General features: G+C 36.6%; 1 protein-coding gene across 1 annotated transcript; it reads right to left on the reverse strand.

Annotated features, from left to right (window-relative positions):
- Positions 1-1104: 1104 nt before the first annotated feature.
- LOC134602872 (carboxypeptidase A2-like) lies at positions 1105-18584 on the reverse strand. Its single transcript, XM_063448307.1, has 11 exons — positions 18489-18584; positions 13827-13908; positions 8564-8698; positions 7818-7916; positions 6546-6647; positions 6109-6207; positions 5365-5475; positions 4676-4766; positions 2590-2789; positions 2053-2137; positions 1105-1402 (listed from the first exon to the last, which is right to left on the reverse strand). The coding sequence occupies exons 1-11, from the start codon at positions 18551-18553 to the stop codon at positions 1215-1217; spliced, it is 1257 nt and encodes a 418-aa protein (XP_063304377.1). The 5' UTR covers positions 18554-18584; the 3' UTR covers positions 1105-1214.
- Positions 18585-22131: the final 3547 nt, after the last annotated feature.

Raw genomic sequence — 22131 nt, forward strand, 5'->3', positions numbered from 1 at the left:
TGGCTATCATAGGGAAGCTCTGACAATCCACCACTTTTCCCCTCAGCTCCCTTCAACTTTTCCACCGCACCACAGTACCAACTTCTAGATACAAAAAAATCTTTAACAATTTGCATACCTAACGTTGCCAACAGATCATAGCCTTCTTTTGAAGGTGAGATGTTACGCCACTGTTGTCTTTGTGGTTTACCAAAATGGAAGAGCTGAGAGCCTTGGAAAAACTGTGGTACTCTTTAAGGGGCAGGGTCAAGGTATTTGGGCACAATTGCTGACTTAGGCTAACTTTCAACAACTCTAAGGCCTACCACCAAAACCTGATGGCTTAACTCTGGTAATTTCCATCTCAGAGACAATTGACCTTATATCTGTATATATATCTGTATGTTGACACATTTTCACTAGCTGTGAATTTTTACTTTTACAAGCTCTTACATACAGCAGTCATTAGTGGAAGTAAATGTGTCATTCTACTTTATTGAAATGTACTCTATAGTACTTTATCTTTCTAAACATGCACATGTGGTATGAATCACCACAAATCATCTAATTTGTTCAGAAATATACTTGCTTCTATGGTATTCTTGTATTGTATTCTCCTTAATTAATAAAACAAAAATTATGCAAGACAATTGGTGGAATTATGCATGCTGTGCTGTGTTTGTGAGATTGTCTAGTTGAAAAGATTAGACATGTGTTGTCTCTAATTTTATAATTAATATTAATTATTGATTATTTTATAATCATGTTTTTATTATTTTGGATAATGTAGATACATTTTGCACATTCAGTAGAATTTTGTGAAATTTTGAAATTTCAGTTTTTTTTTCCTGGACAATGACAAACATTAGCACTGAATAAACACTCATGAGGTGGCTTTATAATTTGCAATTAACTGCATCTAGGTAAGAAAAGGAGTATACAAAGTGAGATACACACGACATTCATGGCCACTGTGTACCCATGGCCTTAATCCTAGTGTTATTTTACTATGAATACATTTAGTTGTTCAATCTTCAATCTTCCTCTGTCAGATTGTATTACAATTAGAAAGCCATTCTAGAAGTAATAATCAGTTTAAGAATTGTGAAATAAAAACAAAACATCTTTTAACGAATACTTTTGGTACTTTATTGTAATCCGTTATAAATGGAGTGGCTCTTTACTTTGAGATATATATATATATATATATATATATATATATATATATATACACTTTAGTAGGGGTTGTCTCGTACATGCTCCAAGATCTTTTTCAGGCCAAGATAAGTCTCTTGTGCGGTTGGTAGGATCTGTGTTGCTGGTAAAATAAAACCATAACGTCCTGTGTCTCTCAACTCAAAGGCAAAAGAGTACTTGATTCCAATATCGTAGGTCCAGTCAATGCTTCCGCCACTGGCTTGATCTTAAAGGAAAAAAACAAACAAAAAAAGTGAGAACAAATGTCTATCATCATCCCTTTAACCAAGCTATTCAAGAAGGAGGATTGCCGTCAAGCACAAACTGTCCATTACACTCAAATATATAAATTATTAAAAATATATATTTATTTATACAGCAATATTGTGCCAATGATCTGCAACATTTTCAGTATCAAACACATATTGCTGGCTAGTGTAGCATAAATTGTACATGAAATGCAATGGTTGCATCCCAAAAATGAAGAGTAACATGCCATTTGCCTAGCAACAATATACACTTAGATATTATTCATACCAAGATACATGTATAAGCTGCAAAATTACACTGTTTGGCAAAGTAGACCCAGCATTATCCTGGAGAGACATATTAGCATTGGGGAGCAGTGCAGGTAAATCACAACTTGCAGGTCATACAACTAGAAGCATCATCATCACTTAAAACAAGAATATCTGTAACGCGTAACTCAACATTTGCACTTAGTCAACACAGTTGAATGGATCTCAGTAGTAACTATAGAAGCACATGATTTGTGAATTAGGTCCTGACAAGTTATTGTCATTCAGAAATTATTTCAGAGATGGCCAAGTAAGAATAATGTCACTAGACGAATAGAGTGACATATGATGTACTTACAGATGGTGGAACAGATGGTTCCAACTTTGTACTGGGTACCATAGAGAGAGCTCAGAGCGGTAGCAGCTGCTTTACCCACAGTGTTCTAACAAGAAAAGCAACGGTTAGAATGAATGCATCATCAAGACATACCATAGCTACAGTGGGCCACAGAAAGAAAGAGAAGACTCAAGGTTTTGTGTATAACTGTTCAGAGAACGTTTTCCATGCAGGGTTGTTTGCATGTGTTCTTATGACATTTAGGGTGGTGAATGACTTGATACACAGTGCATGAGAACGTCTGTGTAGCCAAGTGAAAGAAAGACAGTTATGTATGCCCACAATATCTATGTCTTTTTTCAAATAAAATGCTATGCTAATGCTTGTTAATCAGGCCTTCTACACAAACAGAAAAACAAAAAGCACAAATAATTTCCAGAAATATTTCTAGTGATGCAAAAGTACATTAACAAATCAAACTAAAGTATAATAGATCTCCTGAAAATATTTTTACTATTTATTATATTTTTCAAAATCTTGGGAATAGCCATAACTCACCAGTTCTGTGAAGTGAGCTGGGTTTGTGCACTTGTAACCGTAAGGGAAGAGAAGTAACTGTGAGTAGCTATGAATTGACACAAAGCCCTTGAATTTGCCATGCTGTCTGACAAAGTTAGCAATATTTTTCACTTCCACTGCAGACTCAGCGCTGGGCCCATGGTAAGAATCAGAGCAGGGATCTGCACTTGCTCCTGGTCCTGCATGTCAGGAAACAAGGTAATATTAGAGCAGATAAACACACAGCTGTAAGCTTTCTCCACAATATAACATACACCATACTGAAGACTACAGTTCCCAGAAGGCTTAGCAGCCGATACTATGATGCGCATATGTCGCGGGTCACATGTCCTGGCTTTAGAAGCCGTTACTACATTAAATACACCTCGTTTTTTACAATACAATTATATATTTCTACTTCCCACTAAACAATCTATAATATTATATGCATAATTCTCATATATGCATCTTACAAAGAGTAATTGCATTTCATTGGAGGACAGCCTATGATTGGATTTTGGCGCCAATTTTACATTTTTCTATCCCTATTTAAACCCCATGTAGCCAGGTTGTATGTTTTTATCCCATTTGAAAAAGCCACATCGGCAAAATGCGTTATAGATGTTTCTTTGTATTTTATTTAATAAAGGATTTTGGTCACTGCACTAGTGGATTGTGCCATATCCTTTATATTTTATTTTCTCCTACTTCCCGGCATTTTATCATCTCTACTCTCAAGAAATCCGAGGTGGGGATCATACCACCAACGCTATCATCATAGACCAGTGAATCTGCTCTATCCTTGTGAGTACAATTTTTATCAATTTTATCAGTTCTTATTATAGTATTGAGAGCACTACTGGTTGCTTTTTTAACTTTCTCCTGAGCACCGGGCACCTCTACTGCTGTGGACGTCCCCCATCATATCCTATAAGTGGGGATTGTACCACTGTACGCAACCTATGCTAGAGCTGGCTATAGCTCTCTTACATAGATTGAACTACCACATCTCCCAAGCAAAATAATTTATGCTTATCGAACATCTACAGCTGTACTTACCTCTTAATTAGAGGCATCCTTTCTATGTGAGAACTATTATTGCGGGGGCTACCCATATTTTGTTTTATACTTTGTTATCCGAATTGTCGTTTGTTATTGTGATTTTATGTGGTGCAGCTCTCTTCCTTTTTCTTGTTTGACATAGGCACATTTATACACACGCACACACATATATACATACATACACAAGGTCTGTCCAGAAAGTATTCAGAAATGTAATATTAAAAATGGAGAAGAAGATAGATACAAGAAACATTGTAAGTGGACAATGACCCCTTTAAAGTAGGCGCCTTGGGACCTCACACAGTTCTTCCAGCGTCTCTTCCACTATTTAAAACACTCTGCCAAATAATTTGTTGGAATCAACATCAGCTGCCTCTTCTTATTTACCTGGATATCATCAACGATTTGAATCTCTTCCCTTTCAAAGGTGATTTTAGTTTTAGGGAAAGTCAGAAGTCGGAGGGCGCCAAATCTTTCAGCAGATCCTTGACCATCTTCTAAACGTTTGTGCAACACTTATTTGCGCTGCACTCATCACCGAAAGCCTTCTAAATCCGAATAGTTACCGAAGGAGAAACGTTCAAGCTTAGCGCAGAATTTGATTCAGAATCGTTGGTCTACTGACTAGTCATTTTGAATGTGACGGACACACAGTACACTCACTCAATGGTGTCCAGCGCCCCCACTGACTAGTACAGTGAAGTCATTGTTCACGCATGCGCATTCCAGTCCACTCTCCTTATGTACATATTGCAAAGTTATGTACACAATATAAAAAATACATTTGGCTAGAATTATCAAAGGAAAAACAGTAACGTATATGCAGATGACATTGAAATGTTTATGCTAGTTTGTACAGAGTCATGGTAAAGATAAAGATGTTATACACGTCGCAAAGTAGGAATCCAACCAATCTTTTCATATAACAAGCTATTATATATCAGTGCTACTTGCATGGCAAATGGAAATAAAAGAGAACAATAGACTATGGAATCCCTAGACCAGAGCACTTGTTTTCAGTTACCTCCAAATCCAGCGTTCCAGTTCCTGTTGGGATCCACACCCACACAACTGCTTCCACTGTTAGGTGCACGAGTTTTACGCCACATACGGTTCTGGAGACAGAAAAATTAAGGTACAAAGTAGTCAACTAAATTCTATGCAAAAAAGAGCAATGTTTTATCTCATCTACAAGTTATTTGCAGGAATACTCTAGCATCAAACCCACTTCAATTAAGTGGTTATGGTGCCAAGAGTACCCCAGTGATTCCTTACCTACAACTACCGACCATTTTTAAAAGAGTTTAATACTAAAGTGGAGTAACCTGCGTGCTAGTCCAACGTCTTCTCCGGTACTGCTTGCAAGTACGGAAGCAATTGCCTGAACAGCAACTGAGAGTCAGTTAATGCTTCTACCCTATCACTAGCCACCCTTAGTGAGTAATGATTCAGAAATGAGAAAATGTTTCACTATTTACGAATTACATAAATAAGTAATTTAAAAGCTTTGCAAGCAATATTTTCTCACAGAAGATAAAATGTTGGATTGTGTAACTTGCAGCAGTCGTTTTCAAGTTATGTCAGCAGTGTGGCAGTAAAACAATATGTCCGCCAACAGAAACTTAAATTTGAACACTTTATTCATATGTAGAAGAATGTAGCTACGCAGATCAAAAACGTCACCACCAAGAGAGGAGGCCACAGCATACTCACTGAAGTGTGGGAATAGACATATCCATCTGGGTTTGTGACGACTAGAAGGAATACATCAAATTTGTTTAGCAGAGATGTAATGGATGCATCCTTTCCATAATCTGTAGCAAGCTGATAAAAGGAAAGAGTTGAATATTAAAACCAGAGCATTCAAAACTGGTCCTGTTGGAATAACATTGTTTGGAATACTCTGTAATTATTGCCCACTTTCCATGAAACTAGAATTGAAAGCTTTCTGGCCAAATTTCTTTGTATTTTTTTGTTTTTATTATCTCAGGAAGAGGTTTTAACAATATGACCAACCGCCGTGTGGACACATTTTCTTGTTCTAAGTTTCCTATGTTTCATTAATTTACCATTGGAATATTCCTCTGCTTAGCGTGTTAATTGTACACTTTTTATGTAAAGACAGCTAAGATTGTTCTAATGAAATATCTCATGCACATTTTCACAGGCATCACACTAAATATTAGATGAAAACCCCCAACAAGGTATACAACATCCATTCGGAGAGCCACTTATGGTGAAGATAGAAGAGATACAAACAAATGCGGGTGAATGTGGAAGTGACTGAAATAGTAATTTTCGTGATATAAACTCAAAATTGTATTACTACATTTACTAGAATTGTCTTCAGACTCTATTAGACTGCATTCACTCTAAGCTGATGTTTACTGAGAAGGTTAATGATAAATACCAAGTTTATATTTATTATAAAACAGTACAACTTTCTCTGCAGTGTACCTTGTATCCAATCCACAGGGCACTAGCTTGGGTAACCCATTCACGAGAGTGAATGCCAGCATCCAACCAGATTGCAGGACGACTGGCACCAGTACTGAACTGGAAACAAAACACAATGTTAGATAACACAAAATAATGCATATTTGATGAAAAAAACCCATTCAAGAATATGTATATAGTCTAATGAAAACTACGTCAATTTACGTTTAGTGTTCCTCATGTATGCAACACACAAAATGAGGACAATGTCAGATGTGTACAATACTATACATATTAACAATAACTTCCAAATATGTTTTAATGCATGACATGCTACATTTAAACATGTTTGCTAGTGTTCTTGCTAATGGGGAATAATATATGTAAAATCAAACGAATAGAAAACAGTTACATTTTTATTTTTTTTAAAGTAATAATAGAATATTATAGTGTCTTACCTTAAGGACATAGACAGGCCTTCCTTCGTAAGAGGTCCCGATCTGTTGCTTAGTGACCAGTGATTTAAAATCCAGAACAATAGCATCAAGACCTCTGTACAGCTAATATATCGGAAAATATAAAATACATACATTTGTTATATGTGAGTGACTTTCTAAGAATCAATATGGTTTATTTGTGAGAAAAGCTTAACAAACAATAGAGCTTAGTTATCCAAATTGATACATAAGGGTTTAAGATTACCACAGATTTTAATACAGTCAACAGAATGGTGATAGACATAAAAATCTTTAATCATGGAACTTAGCAGATATAGAATTTAGTAGATATAGAATCAATGAAAATGTGCATGCATTTAATTATGCATTTATTTTCATTGGGTATATACGTAAAAACAGCTTGCAAAAGCGGCAAAACTCTTGTCTGAAGCCTTTGCAAGCCCTTACCTTCTAACTCTACCCAAACTTTCAGTTGCTGTCCAATCACAGACTTCCAAATGCTGCTCAATGAGAAGTCTTTGCAAAGAAAGTGCTCTGAGCAATTACTGCCTCTTGAGTTTAGCTCCACTGAGCTAACCAAACCAGGAAGTAACAGGCTCTGTTGTATGAGTATAACAAGGTTAATTTATAATTTCTATTGAAATTTCTATTTGTAAAAAACAAAACACAAAGCACTTCAGCAAACTAAAATGCTTTAGGTGTAGAGTGTCCCTTTAAGTATATAAACATAACTTTTAATCTCTGTATTTGTTAACAGTTTGGCACAATTTATAGATTTTGAATTGGAGAAATTTTCACAACTTGAATATAATAGCTTAAATTTTGCAATTTGGTTTCCCATGCAGCATTTCCATCTCTGCTGGAGTGATTTATTAACTTTATATTTAAGGTCTAACAGACTTATTTGGGTAAAATAAATTATTAGGAATTTTTTTGCCAGCAAATCATCTTTAAGGCTCAGTTTATGGTAACGCCATAGACCTTTTGGAAGATGATTAGGTCATGTAGAATTTTATATCAAATAATATTAACTTTCTTTATGTGACACAGTATACAATATATGTTTCTCCAGATTAGAACATATTTGCTCTTTGTATATTTTTACTGAAATATATTTAAAAAGACATAAAGGGGCTCTCGATCTGATTAGATTTTACTTCCTTGGAAAAAATGCATTTTAAATTGTCATTTACAACTATATTTTAACCTTATTAATAGGTCGATTATTAGCAGAACTCATTTTACATATAAACGATAGATTAAAGTACTAACATTGTCCAAAGTGTGGTATGAAGCATAGTTGAATGTGCCAGAGTTGCGTTCTTTTATTTGATTTAATTCCATCTCCTGCTTCTCTGCGTCAAGCACAGCCTGAAATAGATATATTATATATGATTAATACATTGCATGCGATTAATTACATCACCATCATCTTTGCATTATTGCAGAAAAGATATTGCATAAGGTTTGCATAGATGCAAATAAATGATATAGTTTAAGTAATTACCTTGCAAATTAAATATAAAAGAAAAATTATTCTATTAACATTAACACTCTATCGCATCTTAAATATATAACCTTTGTCAGAGATGAATCGAAGGTTATCAGTTGTTACAGAGTAAGTCAGTCAATAACTAAGGACATTTTTATGACTTGAATTGTTTTTCCCATTTTGGAGAAACTGGAACTTAGAATGAATCTCACTTTTTCTTCTATTTATGCATGTATTTTCAGTGAAAAGGTGCAGCCAAACACACTGTGCAGTAAGACAGATAGAAAAAATACATGCATATAAAAAGAAAGTTTGGGACAGATAGAAAAAATAAGCACATACAAGTAAATATAAAATAAAAAAAGCCAGCTAGAAAAATAAATAAAATAAATCAATTTATAGCTGCCATCAGAATTCTAATAAAAATTAATTTAAAAAAGTTTACTCCATAATATGTGATGCTATCAAAAAGTACAGTTTAGTAAAGGATCTAATTAACAGACTGATAGGGTTTATTTTCATATACCTGCAAATCGTCGATCATGATGGAGTACTCAATGTTCTGAGATTCTAGGTAACTCTTTACAGACTGAAGACTGTGGAAAGGTACGCGAACATCAACTGGAATGTCAACCTTGGCTGGTTCTGTCCAGAAATCAAGCTAGAAATGTAAAAATAAAATGTCGAATAGGATTATCCCTGTGTAACATGCATTAAAAATGCATATATCTCATGTATTGCATAGCAGTCAACCCATACACAGAATCGAGTAATGCTATATAGCAAGAGTTGATACTTTTAAGTTTCCCGTTACCCATGGAAAAGGAGTCAAATAATCTCTTTATTGGGAGACAGTTTACTAATGTGACATACTCAGAGAACGATAGCCGCAGTACCTGTAATATTGTTTGTCAGGATGTTTTGTTCTACCAGATCATATTTTGTCAGTTATGTTTCTTTCTTTCTTACAAAAATAAAGTTTGCAACTAAAAATATTAAACTATTTTACAAAATCACTGTACCTTTGCAGGAATGCATAAAAAAGCATCATGCGGTTTTATATATATTATGTATTCCACAGCACTATACAATTTAGCCACCCCGGCTGTGTATATTTTCTTTCTACAAAGAGTGTCAGTGGTTTCTATTCAATTTATCTCTTTCTTCGCCATGATCACATCATCATGAGAGAAAATGTATTGTCAAATCTAGATGTTACAGCACTACACTGATTAAAGTAGCACATTCTTTTCGAAGGAGAAGGGGCTACAAAAAGCAAAACAAAATTCTAGAAAGAGAGTAACAGATTGTACCCATCTGACCTTCGACACATATTTCCCACTGATAAATGGTATAACAAAAGTGTTCTGTGTTTACAGGCGCTTTGCATAAATTACATCAAGTGCTCTAATGTGACAGCTGCTCCCACACAAAAAAACAGGAACTCTCCAATCCTGTCGTAATTCAATGTGAAAAAATACACTAATTTACATACACAGTATGAAATAGTGAGAGTGTGTAGCGCTTAATTTAGTGAACTTACTCCACAGGAGATCCCTCAGAGTATAAAGGGTTGATAATCTATTTGAACAAGAATAGAGAAAAATATAGTGCACACTGTGTAAAACGTAGTATTAATACACCACACAATAAAGGACACACTCACATGGTTTAGAGCCTATTAGGATTGGCTCTGATCACTTGCGCCTTGTGTCCTTTTAGGTGACACACACCTTACTCTCCAAACGAAATTTTTCCTCAAAAGGGAGAGAGAAAGACAGGGGAAAATTGCCCTAGTATTGAAATCTTTAACGTAATCTGATAACAAGTTTAAAAGCACATAGGTGAAGATTGCTTCTCACCTGAAAGAGAGCCTGTGACCTGGCTCAAAGTAGATCAGCATATGAGTCCTTTTAGGGATGACTCTTTCCCTCTTTGATAGGATGGAAAATGCACCAAATATGTATTCTAATAAAAAATAACTATTTATTTCACAAATTATAAAATCAACTGATACATACAATATAAGGTGAATCCGAAACGCGTTTCGCCGGTTCCGTCCGGCTTTCTCAATCGGTATTTTCCATCCTGCTTACTTCCTGGTTATAAACCCCGCCTTTCGTCCCGATTGGATGCCGGAAATTTGGTGTCATCCAATCACGGGCGTCGCTGCGAGGGAGGGCAGAGTATTTCCAGCTGTATTCATTTATCCCTTAATGCGGACGTCATCACGCACGCACGTATGATCGTGCGGACGGCGTCACTTCCGGGAATGTGAAAGGGTTGTATTTCTCCTGTTGATCTATGAGATCCAATCATTTTCTTCTATACGTGTCACTTCCGGTCTCGTAGGTTCTCTCCTTTAGTCTGTTATGACAGTTCAAACGTCCATTTTAAGTGATGGCAAAAGTCCTGGAAGACCGGAAAGGTCATCCATAGCATTATAAATATCCTTCAATCCTAGAAATATGCTCATAATGAGCATAGATGACAGACAATAAAGTGCATTAATGGACTATAAATATACCAAGGTGGTAATACACATCTATACATAGAGGGGGGCATATTGAATTAAAAGATTAAAAAATTGCATAGAGGGGGGCATATTAAAAGATTAATAATATGATACATATGTGTTAATGATGTTTTAAGCCACTAAAAATCTTAAACATAGAAATATAAAATATATATAGAAAAGTATCAAAAATGTGCAAAATAGCAATTTTCATATAAATAAATTATATGTAAAAATTATAAAAAGTGGCATAGTTCGAAGTCATCATTAAGACCATATGGTTGCATAGTGTTCAAATTAAAAATCCATTTCATCTCTGTTTGTCCAATTTGTTTATTGAGATCGCCCCCTCTCCAATTACCTACTATTTTTTGAATTCCCATAAACTCCATTAATTGGGGGTTACTGTTATGTTGATTCTTAAAATGCAGGGATACACTATGATTCAGGAAACCTTTCTTGATGTTTCTGATGTGTTCCTGAATCCTAGTGTTCAGAGTTCTATTAGTTCTACCTACATAGGCTAATCCACAAGGACATGTAATCATATAGATTACTCTGGTTGTATGGAATTCCTATTAAAATTGCTTGTGAGTTTTATGCCCCACTCATTATTGTTCAAGTGATTTAAAAATGACGTGAGTGATGTCTCGTCTCCCTCCCAGATAAAAAATATATCTGTAAATATACCTGTTCGCGCCCAGCTATGCAAACATTTATCTATGGTGACCATTATTTTTTATCTGGGAGGGAGACGAGACATCACTCACGTCATTTTTAAATCACTTGAACAATAATGAGTGGGGCATAAAACTCACAAGCAATTTTAATAGGAATTCCGTGGAATTTTTAGACCTGAATATTTATGTTGAACAGAATATACTCAAGACCTGCACCCACTTTAAAAAGGTGGATGTGAACAGTTATATAGGGGAGAATAGCTGCCATTTCCCCCCTTGGCTGTTAAACGCCCCCAAGGCGCAGCTACTGAGAATGAAGAGAAATTGCACTGATTCACATAAATTTCAGGAACAGTCGGAAAAAATAATGGAAGACTTCAGGGAAAAGGGTTATAAAGAAGAACTCTTAAGACAAGCCCTTAGCGAAGTAGAAATTGTATATAGAACAAAACTGATAGAGTACAAAAGAAAAAAAGAAAATATGGAACCTCAGAATGTAAAGTTCATTTGTGATTTTAATTATAACAACAGACGTTTAAAGAAAATCATCCAAAAATACTGGCCACTCCTAAAAAATGACCCTATATTAAACTCAATACTCCCAGATACACCGGATATTGTCTATAGGGGAGTACCGAATCTCAGAAGGACATTGATAAAAAATCACATACCCTCCAGGAAATTAAGAAACCAGTTTTTTAAAGAAAAAACTGGATTCTACGGATGTGGTATGTGTGGGGCCTGCAAGGGCTCCAACAACAATAGGAGGACAGTACGTGAATTTTGTCACCCACAAGATAAAAACAAAAGTTACAAGATAAAACAAATAATCACGTGCCATACAACCAGAGTAATCTATATGATTACATGTCCTTGTGGATTAGCCTATGTAGGTAGAACTAATAGAACTCTGAACACTAGGATTCAGGAACACATCAGAAACATCACTGAATCATAGTGTATCCCTGCATTTTAAGAATCAACATAACAGTAACCCCCAATTAATGGAGTTTATGGGAATTCAAAAAATAGTAGGTAATTGGAGAGGGGGCGATCTCAATAAACAAATTGGACAAACAGAGATGAAATGGATTTTTAATTTGAACACTATGCAACCATATGGTCTTAATGATGACTTCGAACTATGCCACTTTTTATAATTTTTACATATAATTTATTTATATGAAAATTGCTATTTTGCACATTTTTGATACTTTTCTATATATATTTTATATTTCTATGTTTAAGATTTTTAGTGGCTTAAAACATCATTAACACATATGTATCATATTATTAATCTTTTAATATGCCCCCCTCTATGCAATTTTTTAATCTTTTAATTCAATATGCCCCCCTCTATGTATAGATGTGTATTACCACCTTGGTATATTTATAGTCCATTAATGCACTTTATTGTCTGTCATCTATGCTCATTATGAGCATATTTCTAGGATTGAAGGATATTTATAATGCTATGGATGACCTTTCCGGTCTTCCAGGACTTTTGCCATCACTTAAAATGGACGTTTGAACTGTCATAACAGACTAAAGGAGAGAACCTACGAGACCGGAAGTGACACGTATAGAAGAAAATGATTGGATCTCATAGATCAACAGGAGAAATACAACCCTTTCACATTCCCGGAAGTGACGCCGTCCGCACGATCATACGTGCGTGCGTGATGACGTCCGCATTAAGGGATAAATGAATACAGCTGGAAATACTCTGCCCTCCCTCGCAGCGACGCCCGTGATTGGATGACACCAAATTTCCGGCATCCAATCGGGACGAAAGGCGGGGTTTATAACCAGGAAGTAAGCAGGATGGAAAATTCCGATTGAGAAAGCCGGACGGAACCGGCGAAACGCGTTTCGGATTCACCTTATATTGTATGTATCAGTTGATTTTATAATTTGTGAAATAAATAGTTATTTTTTATTAGAATACATATTTGGTGCATTTTCCATCCTATCAAAGAGGGAAAGAGTCATCCCTAAAAGGACTCATATGCTGATCTACTTTGAGCCAGGTCACAGGCTCTCTTTCAGGTGAGAAGCAATCTTCACCGATGTGCTTTTAAACTTGTTATCAGATTACGTTAAAGATTTCAATACTAGGGCAATTTTCCCCTGTCTTTCTCTCTCCCTTTTGAGGAAAAATTTCGTTTGGAGAGTAAGGTGTGTGTCACCTAAAAGGACACAAGGCGCAAGTGATCAGAGCCAATCCTAATAGGCTCTAAACCACGTGAGTGTGTCCTTTATTGTGTGGTGTATTAATACTACGTTTTACACAGTGTGCACTATATTTTTCTCTATTCTTGTTCAAATAGATTATCAACCCTTTATACTCTGAGGGATCTCCTGTGGAGTAAGTTCACTAAATTAAGCGCTACACACTCTCACTATTTCATACTGTGTATGTAAATTAGTGTATTTTTTCACATATTTCCCACTGATGCATTAAAAAGGAGTTCTTAAAAGGTTCGACAATATTCAGTATAAAAATACATTTACATTGAATGAATAACTGAAAATACAAGATTATAATTTACAAATGCATTATTTCTGTAATTTGAGCATATAAAATATTGTACCTCAAGGTGAGTTAGACTTTCTAAGGCTTGGAGTCGATATATTTGATCATCGTTACTTGCACTGATCCGAAGGACCTGGTGCCTGGAAAGAGAAAGCAATGATTCAGTTATTGTGAGAAATTGAATCAGAAAAAAAATATATAAATACGGTTAGAGACCTTAAAGGGACACTATAGTCACCAGAACAACTACAGCTTAATGTAATTGTTCTGGTGAGTATAATAGCTCCCTTCAGACATTTTCATGTAAACACTGCCTTTTCAGAGAAAGGGCAGTGTTTACATTGCCCCCTAGGGACACCTCCAAGTGGCTACTCCTTAGATAGAAACATAGAATGTGACGGCAGATAAGAACCATTCGGCCCATCTAGTCTGCCCAGTTTTCTAAATACTTTCATTAGTCCCTGGCATTATCTTATAGTTAGGATAGCCTTATGCCTATCCCACGCATGCTTAAACTCCTTTACTGTGTTAACCTCTACCACTTCAGCTGGAAGGCTATTCCATGCATCCACTACCCTCTCAGTAAAGTAATACTTCCTGATATTATTTTTAAACCTTTGTCCCTCTAATTTAAGACTATGTCCTCTTGTTGTGGTTGTTTTTCTTATTTTAAATATAGTCTCCTCCTTTACTGTGTTTATTCCCTTTATGTATTTAAATGTTTCTATCATATCCCCCCTGTCTCGTCTTTCCACCAAGCTATACATGTTAAGATCCTTTAACCTTTCCTGGTAAGTTTTATCCTGCAAACCATGAACCAGTTTAGTAGCCCTTCTTTGAACTCTCTCTAAGGTATCAATATCCTTCTGAAGATATGGTCTCCAGTACTGTGTACAGTACTCCAAGTGAGGTCTCACCAGTGTTCTGTACAATGGCATGAGCACTTCCCTCTTTCTACTGCTAATACCTCTCCCTATACAACCAAGCATTCTGCTAGCATTTCCTGCTGCTCTATTACATTGTCTGCCTACCTTTAAGTCCTCAGAAATAATCACCCCTAAATCCCTTTCCTCAGATGTTGAGGTTAGGACTCTTTCAAATATTCTGTACTCTGCCCTTGGGTTTTTACGTCCAAGATGCATTATCTTGCACTTATCCACATTAAATGTCAGTTGCCACAACTCTGACCATTTTTCTAGTTTACCTAAATCATTTGCCATTTGGCTTATCCCTCCTGGAACATCAACCCTGTTACATATCTTAGTATCATCCGCAAAAAGACACACCTTACCATCAAGACCTTCTGCAATATCACTAATAAAAATATTAAAGAGAATGGGTCCAAGTACAGATCCCTGAGGTACCCCACTGGTGACAAGCCCAAGCTTTGAATATACTCCATTGACTACAACCCTCTGTTGCCTGTCACTCAGCCACTGCCTTACCCATTCAACAATATTGGAATCCAAACTCAAAGATTGCAGTTTATTGATAAGCCTTCTATGTGCAACAGTGTCAAAAGCCTTACTGAAATCTAGGTAAGCAATGTCTACTGCACCACCCTGATCTATAATTTTAGTTACCCAATCAAAAAAATCAATAAGATTAGTTTGGCATGATCTCCCTGAAGTAAACCCATGTTGTCTCTGATCTTGAAATCCATGTGTTTTTAGATGTTCAACAATCCTATCCTTTAACATGGTTTCCATCACTTTCCCCACTACTGAAGTAAGGCTTACTGGTCTATAGTTGCCCGACTCCTCCCTATTACCTTTCTTGTGAATGGGCACAACATTCGCTAACTTCCAATCTTCTGGGACTATTCCTGTTAACAATGATTGGTTAAATAAATCTGTTAATGGTTTTATCTAGTACACCACTAAGCTCTTTTAATAGCTTTGGGTGTATTCCATCAGGTCCCATTGACTTATTTGTCTTTACTTTTGACAGTTGAAATAGAACCTCTTCCTCTGTAAACTCACGTGTAATAAATGACTCAGTTATCCCTTTTTTTAACAGAGGTCCCTTTCCTTCATTTTCAGCTGTAAATACCGAACAAAAATATTCATTGAGGCAGTCAGCTAGACCTTTATCCTCATCTACATACCTTCCTTCTTTTGTTTTTAATCTAACTAATCCTTGTTTTACTTTTCTTTTCTCATTTATGTATCTAAAAAAAGTTTTGTCCCCCTTTTTTACTGACTGTGCTATTTTCTCTTCTGTGTGTGATTTGGAAGCTCTTATAACTTGCTTAGCCTCTTTCTGCCTAATCTTATAGGTCATTCTGTCTTCCTCACTCTGTTTTTTTTTATAATTACTAAATGCTAACTTTTTGTTTTTTACTATTTTGGCCACATCTGCGGAGTACCACAGTGGTTTCTTGAATTTTTTGCTTTTACTGACAAGCCTAATGCAATTTTCTGTTGCCTTCAGTAGTGCAGCTTTCAAATAATCCCATTTCTTTTGGACTCCATTTAAGTTGCTCCAGTCTGATAATGACTCCTTTACACATATTCTAATTTTAGAAAAGTCTGTTTTTCTAAAGTCTAAAACTTTTGTTTTTGTGTGGTGTGACTCAGTCACTGTTCTTATATTAAACCACACTGACTGATGATCACTGGATCCTAAACTTTCACCTACAGTAATATCTGATACCAAATCTCCATTTGTTAACACTAAATCTAGTATGGCCTCTTTACGAGTTGGCTCCTCAACGACTTGTTTTAGAGACAATCCCAGTAGGGAGTTTAGAATATGTGTGCTTCTGGCACAAGTAGCTATTTTTGTTTTCCAATTCACATCAGGAAGATTAAAGTCACCCATGGTGATAACTTCCCCCTTCATTGTCATTCTAGCTATTTCTTCAACTAGTAGATTATCTAACTCTTCAATTTGTCCTGGGGGCCTATAAATCACACCTACACGAATTACTGTGTAATTACCAAATTCTAAAGTAACCCAAATGGACTCTATGTTCGTCTCACTAACCTTTATTAGGCTAGATTTTATGCTATCCTTAACATACAGGGCCACCCCTCCCCCTTTCTTGCCTTCCCTGTCTTTTCTATATAAAGAGTACCCTGGTATTGCTATGTCCCAGTCATTTTTTTCAATATACCATGTCTCAGTAACAGCGACTAAATCTACACTATCAGTTGCCATTATTGCCACAAGTTCATGGATCTTATTCCCTAAACTGCGAGCATTTGTAGACATGACTCTAAGCTTATAATTTTTTAACACACTTGCAACAGGCACCTTCTGTCCTTGTTTTGGGGGACAATTGGATTCATGTTTTATCACCCTTTTGCCCCCCCTCCTAGTTTAAATACATCTTAGCAAAACCTCTGAACTGCTCACTGAGAACATTTGTTCCCTTTTGAGAAAGATGCAAACCATCTTTTTTTGTACAGTTTATTTCCATTCCAAACAGAGCTACCATGAGCAATAAAGCCAAATCCTTGCTCCCGACACCATTCACCAAGCCACAAGTTAAAGTCCCTAATACGCATCCGCCTGTCATTCTGAGTGTTATGCACAGGCAGAACTTCAGAGAATGACAGTGTGGAAGCAACCTGCCGTATATCATTGGCAAAAACACTAAGATGGGCACTGGAAGGCCTTCCTGGCTCAGGGCTGCACAGTAAGCAGCCCTGCTGTTCAGCGTCCCCACGCTCTGCATGGAGACGCTCAATTTTCCTCATAGAGATGCCAATTTTAGCCAAAATCGTCTATTTTGATTATGTCACAATGTGGCCAGAGCCAGCGCCGGCATACCCACGCGGCGCTGGAAATAAGGTGAGTTTTAAACTTTTATAAGGGGGCTAAGATAGGGGGCAAGCCACCAATATGGTGGGTTAAACACTATAGGGTCAGGGATAAGTGTTTGTGTTCCTGACCCTATGGTGATCCTTTAAAGAGCAGGAAGACGTCCACACAGCCAAAGAGGGCTTAAATGGTTATATATTTGCCTAATCACACCATACGATCCCTCCCAGTTACTTCCATTAAGTGGTTCATTACTAAAAACCAGGATTGATGCTTGGAAAATTTATTGTGCACAGATTTTAAGCAAGTTCTTTATGAATCCCTTTTCAATTTGCCAATTCAGTTATAATATACATATGTAGTCCTGTTTGTGTCATGGTAATTATTGTAGATTCTGAGAAACTGCAATAATTAACACTGTAGGGTTATGGGATACTGGACATTTTTGTATAAGCTGTTCAAAATTATTTAACTTTGTTTTTATATATTATATTATATCTCAAAATATTGTTCAAAATTTTAAATCCAATTTAAAGTGTATCCAGAAATATTAAATCAGGGCCTAATTTGGCTGTTTTGACCTAACATTTACAGTTCCCTTCTCAATTACCTATTTTTCAAGGATGACGATTTATGCAATAAATAGTGAGCTGTAGTGCGTTACAAAAAAAAAAAGGCAATGCTTTTACTAAAATAATTGATTGAGAAAAACTCAAAATTTGGCTATAATGATTTACATTTTGCAATTCACTGTTTATTTGGATAACCCATGGTGTATAAGACAAGTGTATTTACATTTTCCAGAATTATTAAAAAGTATTATTGTCAAACATGATAAAGAACACAGCAAATGTAATGAATAGTTGTTGTTTTTTGTAACACATTTTATAGTATATGGAGACCTACCTTCTGCATTCTGAATCTCTGGTTTATTGCTAGATTGAGTACTCACCCTACAAAGGTATCAACAGCAAAGGCACCTGCCACAAAGGCAGAGAGGAGCAGAAGAAGTCTCATGATGAAATGTAGGATTCCTATGCAGTAGGACAAGGTATTTATACAAAGCGAACCAGAATGTTGCAATCACGTCATGCTGAGAACAAGCAGGTGGTTATTTCGATTTTAGAATAAGAAAGCTTATCTCAAGGTAAAGCACCGACACAGAACAAAGTTATTGCATAATATTTTGCAGTAAAAATCTTTTTTTCTGATGTAATAGCTCAGCACATTCAATATAACTGGATATGATCAAATAGAATACATGTGTTCGATGCAAAGTTTTCAGTACATTTCCTGATAAGTGGATTAGATACATCATCCTCTATATAAAGACATTTGGACTGTAATTTATTTTTTTTTTTAAATCTACTTTATTATTAGTGATGTATTTAGAATTTTTGCAGTCCATGGCACAGACAAGTCTATCTGGATTATTCATTAAACTCCTAATGGAAACAGCTGACCTGGAAAAATTCTCTACCACCAGCCATAGTCACGTATTTTTGTCATTCAGAATTAATTAATGAAAACTCAGAGTTAGTAAAAAAAAAAAAAAAAAAAAAAACTTCTTGCAGATTCTTGCTGTTCTTGTGTAATGAGAGTTAAAAAGGGACTGTGACTTCCCAGGTATTTTAATATTATGTTCTCTTTTTGGCATTATGTGCGGGAGCCGTCCTATTTTAAAAACGCCCAAAGCAGCCCCAGCATTAGAGTTGGGGCAACCAAGGTAGAAATAACTGATAAAACAAAGTGAAATATTCACCGTGCACAATTAAGAAAAGTTGCAGTGATGGCAAGGGAGAGAAGGTAGGGTGCTATGGGTACCTTGAGATGTAGGATTGAGAAGTTTATGGCTTTGAATTAGCTATGTTTACAAACTCCTTTGGTAACTAATGTTTAATATGCCTTGTACAATTTCTTGTTTATGAGCTATTAAAATTAAAGTATTTGGCGTTGACACCGGACCTGACCACATGGTTTACACAGCTCCTCCTCATCTCTTTCTCCTCTGAACTGGATCGTAGACAGAAAGGCAGACTGGCTGTCCCTGATCAAATCACTGCCGAGAAAAGAGGACATGTGAGAAGCAAATTCCGTGCTTCAGACCTCTATCAGAGCTAACATACAGACACTGTGGCGATCATTAAGGCCTACACTATAGGATGGGAAGATTAGAAGCCGACCGATGTTAGCAGACCAGGTGGCGACAACGGATATGCTCACATGTCAGATCAAATCAATTTCATAATATGGCTCTGCACATAGCAGACTTAGATAATGAAGCCATATTGCATGCAGCCAGGAATACTCTGGACCTGTTAAATTTATCTGTATGCAAGATTTTCACCTAATGTTCCTATGCATTTGTGTGTTACAGCACACGAATACCACTAACACGCTGTTGCAAGTTTCACGAACAAGGGTGTCCAACCCTGTTCGTGAAACAAACCAAAAGACCAAATGGGAGACCACCCCAGAAGGTTGTGTGCCGCTTGTTAGTAAAACCGAAACATTGTATCCATCTGTTAATGAGCGTTCTGTGTGTGGCCACCGTTCGTGTACCAAACACGTGGCGGCGGCCATCTTTGCTTTGTTAGAGTTCAGCAGTGTTTGGTCATCGAGTGCCTGGAACCGAAATCAGCTACTTGATTTCAAAACACTGCTGGACTTCCATAGCGGTCGGGAAACTCTCTCCTTCGGGAAAATAAAACAATTCGTGATTTTTCTCTGCTAAAACCCCATTCGTGTAAATGTCTATTGCGAGCTGCGTTCGGTTGTTTCTGCAGGGATCTGTAATGCTCAATTGTTGATAAGATGGAAACAACTGCAGATTTCTGAGTTTGATAATGTTTATTACTTTAAATAAAAAAGATAATCGAATTGAACTGTCTCTTTAATTCCTGGCAGGTTATAAACAGCAGCGGTGTTGAAGTTGTTTTAAGATAAGGTAAATTTAACACAACCAGCGAGAAGTTCCAAATTAGGATGCAGATAATTAATAAGTAGGTGTTGAAAACAAGGTTAGGAGTTGATGTGGAGCAGATAGCGAACCCCTTAGAATTAGGATGCTTATATATTAAGCGTGAGCCAATCTGGTTTACTTAACTTATGAAGGAGCGATAATCCAAATTGGTGATAGAGATTCCACAGAGAATCGAGGTTGCAGCAGGCAAGAGAATATCCAAAAACAGTCCGAGGTCGTAGGAGAGGAGAAGGAGGGTAAACGATTAAACAGTCCGGGTCCGATACACAGTAGAAGTAAATATTCAGTTTGAATTTCGCGGGAGCTTTCGAGTTGATCCAGCACTGTGGTGTTGACGCGGTCTCTCTATGAACCCTGGGAACGACCACGTCATAGGAGGGGGAGTGGCCGCGCTCCGAGAACCCGGAAGTCCACGGGTAACGAATGCCGGAAGGTCTGACAGGATCAGAGTGGTACTTCGGTAGATTGTACTGATCCCTGCAATCTAATGAGGGGTCATTCGGTAAAATATGTGGTGAATTGCCAAAGTTAGCGAATTTAATGTAAAATGTAACTTTTTCCTGTGCCTGTTAATAAAGTAATTATTTCTCTGGTACAGCAGTGTATGCTGGGTAATCAGATTGTAAGCCCAGTCCCCCATGTAGTCCACTACTGGACAACCCCTGTAATGTGACATGGGAAACTCCTTACATTTGTAACCGCATAAATACTGTGACCTGTGATTAAAACCTCAGTTGACCTCCAAGCTATGTGTCGTCTAGTTCTTGGGAGAAAGGGATTGTAACTACACTACCTGCATTTCGCCTACTTTGTACCTGCTTCATTCTGTCTACCAGCGGAGATACCGTGGATAATACTACTACTCCGCTACAGGTCACCGAAATAGAAAAAAAGCATTTTGCCTTTGAGGAATACCAGAAAGAATTACGCAAATCCATTAAGAATTTTGTTAAAACAGGAATTATACCTGCATCTGAAGAAGTAATTGATTAAGAAACTGGGGGGACAAGTTTGACAATTAATAAGATTCACAGCAAAGCACTTATTTTCAGAATGAAGACTCGGAATATGAAATGGTTAAAGAAAAATATTTCGATTGTGCGAGACCTACATATCGTTTTTTCTGTTTTGCCTGTCATCTATTCTCAACAATTAGCTTTAGTGTCTGATGGTTGCACTGACTGGAAGAATCTCAACAATAAACAAACTTAATGAAAACAATCCTGATCACTTAAGAGTGTATTATAAAAAAGTTGGAAGCTGAGAATATAATTCAGTTGTGGTAAAAGTATAAATGCAGCAATTCAAAAACAAATACAGCTCGAAAAACAACAATGAAATAATATTATGGAGAGGCTCTTGGCATTAGTTTTCTTTTTCTCTTTTTTTGTGAAATGATAGTACAAGACAACATTGTGCACAATTGTGTAACAAAAGACAGTTTAACACAGAGAACAAACAGTGAAATTAAACTTGCATATTTTATATATTAGGCTATAAGAGCATAAGTCGGAAGAAGCCTGGGGAGGCGGGCGAAACGCCTCATGCATGACTTCATCGAGAGGCCGTCCCAAGTTGTCACGTGATCGGAACAGTGCCAAAACCAGTAAGT

Source organism: Pelobates fuscus, chromosome 3 (genome assembly GCF_036172605.1).
Source record: "Pelobates fuscus isolate aPelFus1 chromosome 3, aPelFus1.pri, whole genome shotgun sequence".
In the NCBI taxonomy this organism is placed as follows: domain Eukaryota; kingdom Metazoa; phylum Chordata; class Amphibia; order Anura; family Pelobatidae; genus Pelobates; species Pelobates fuscus.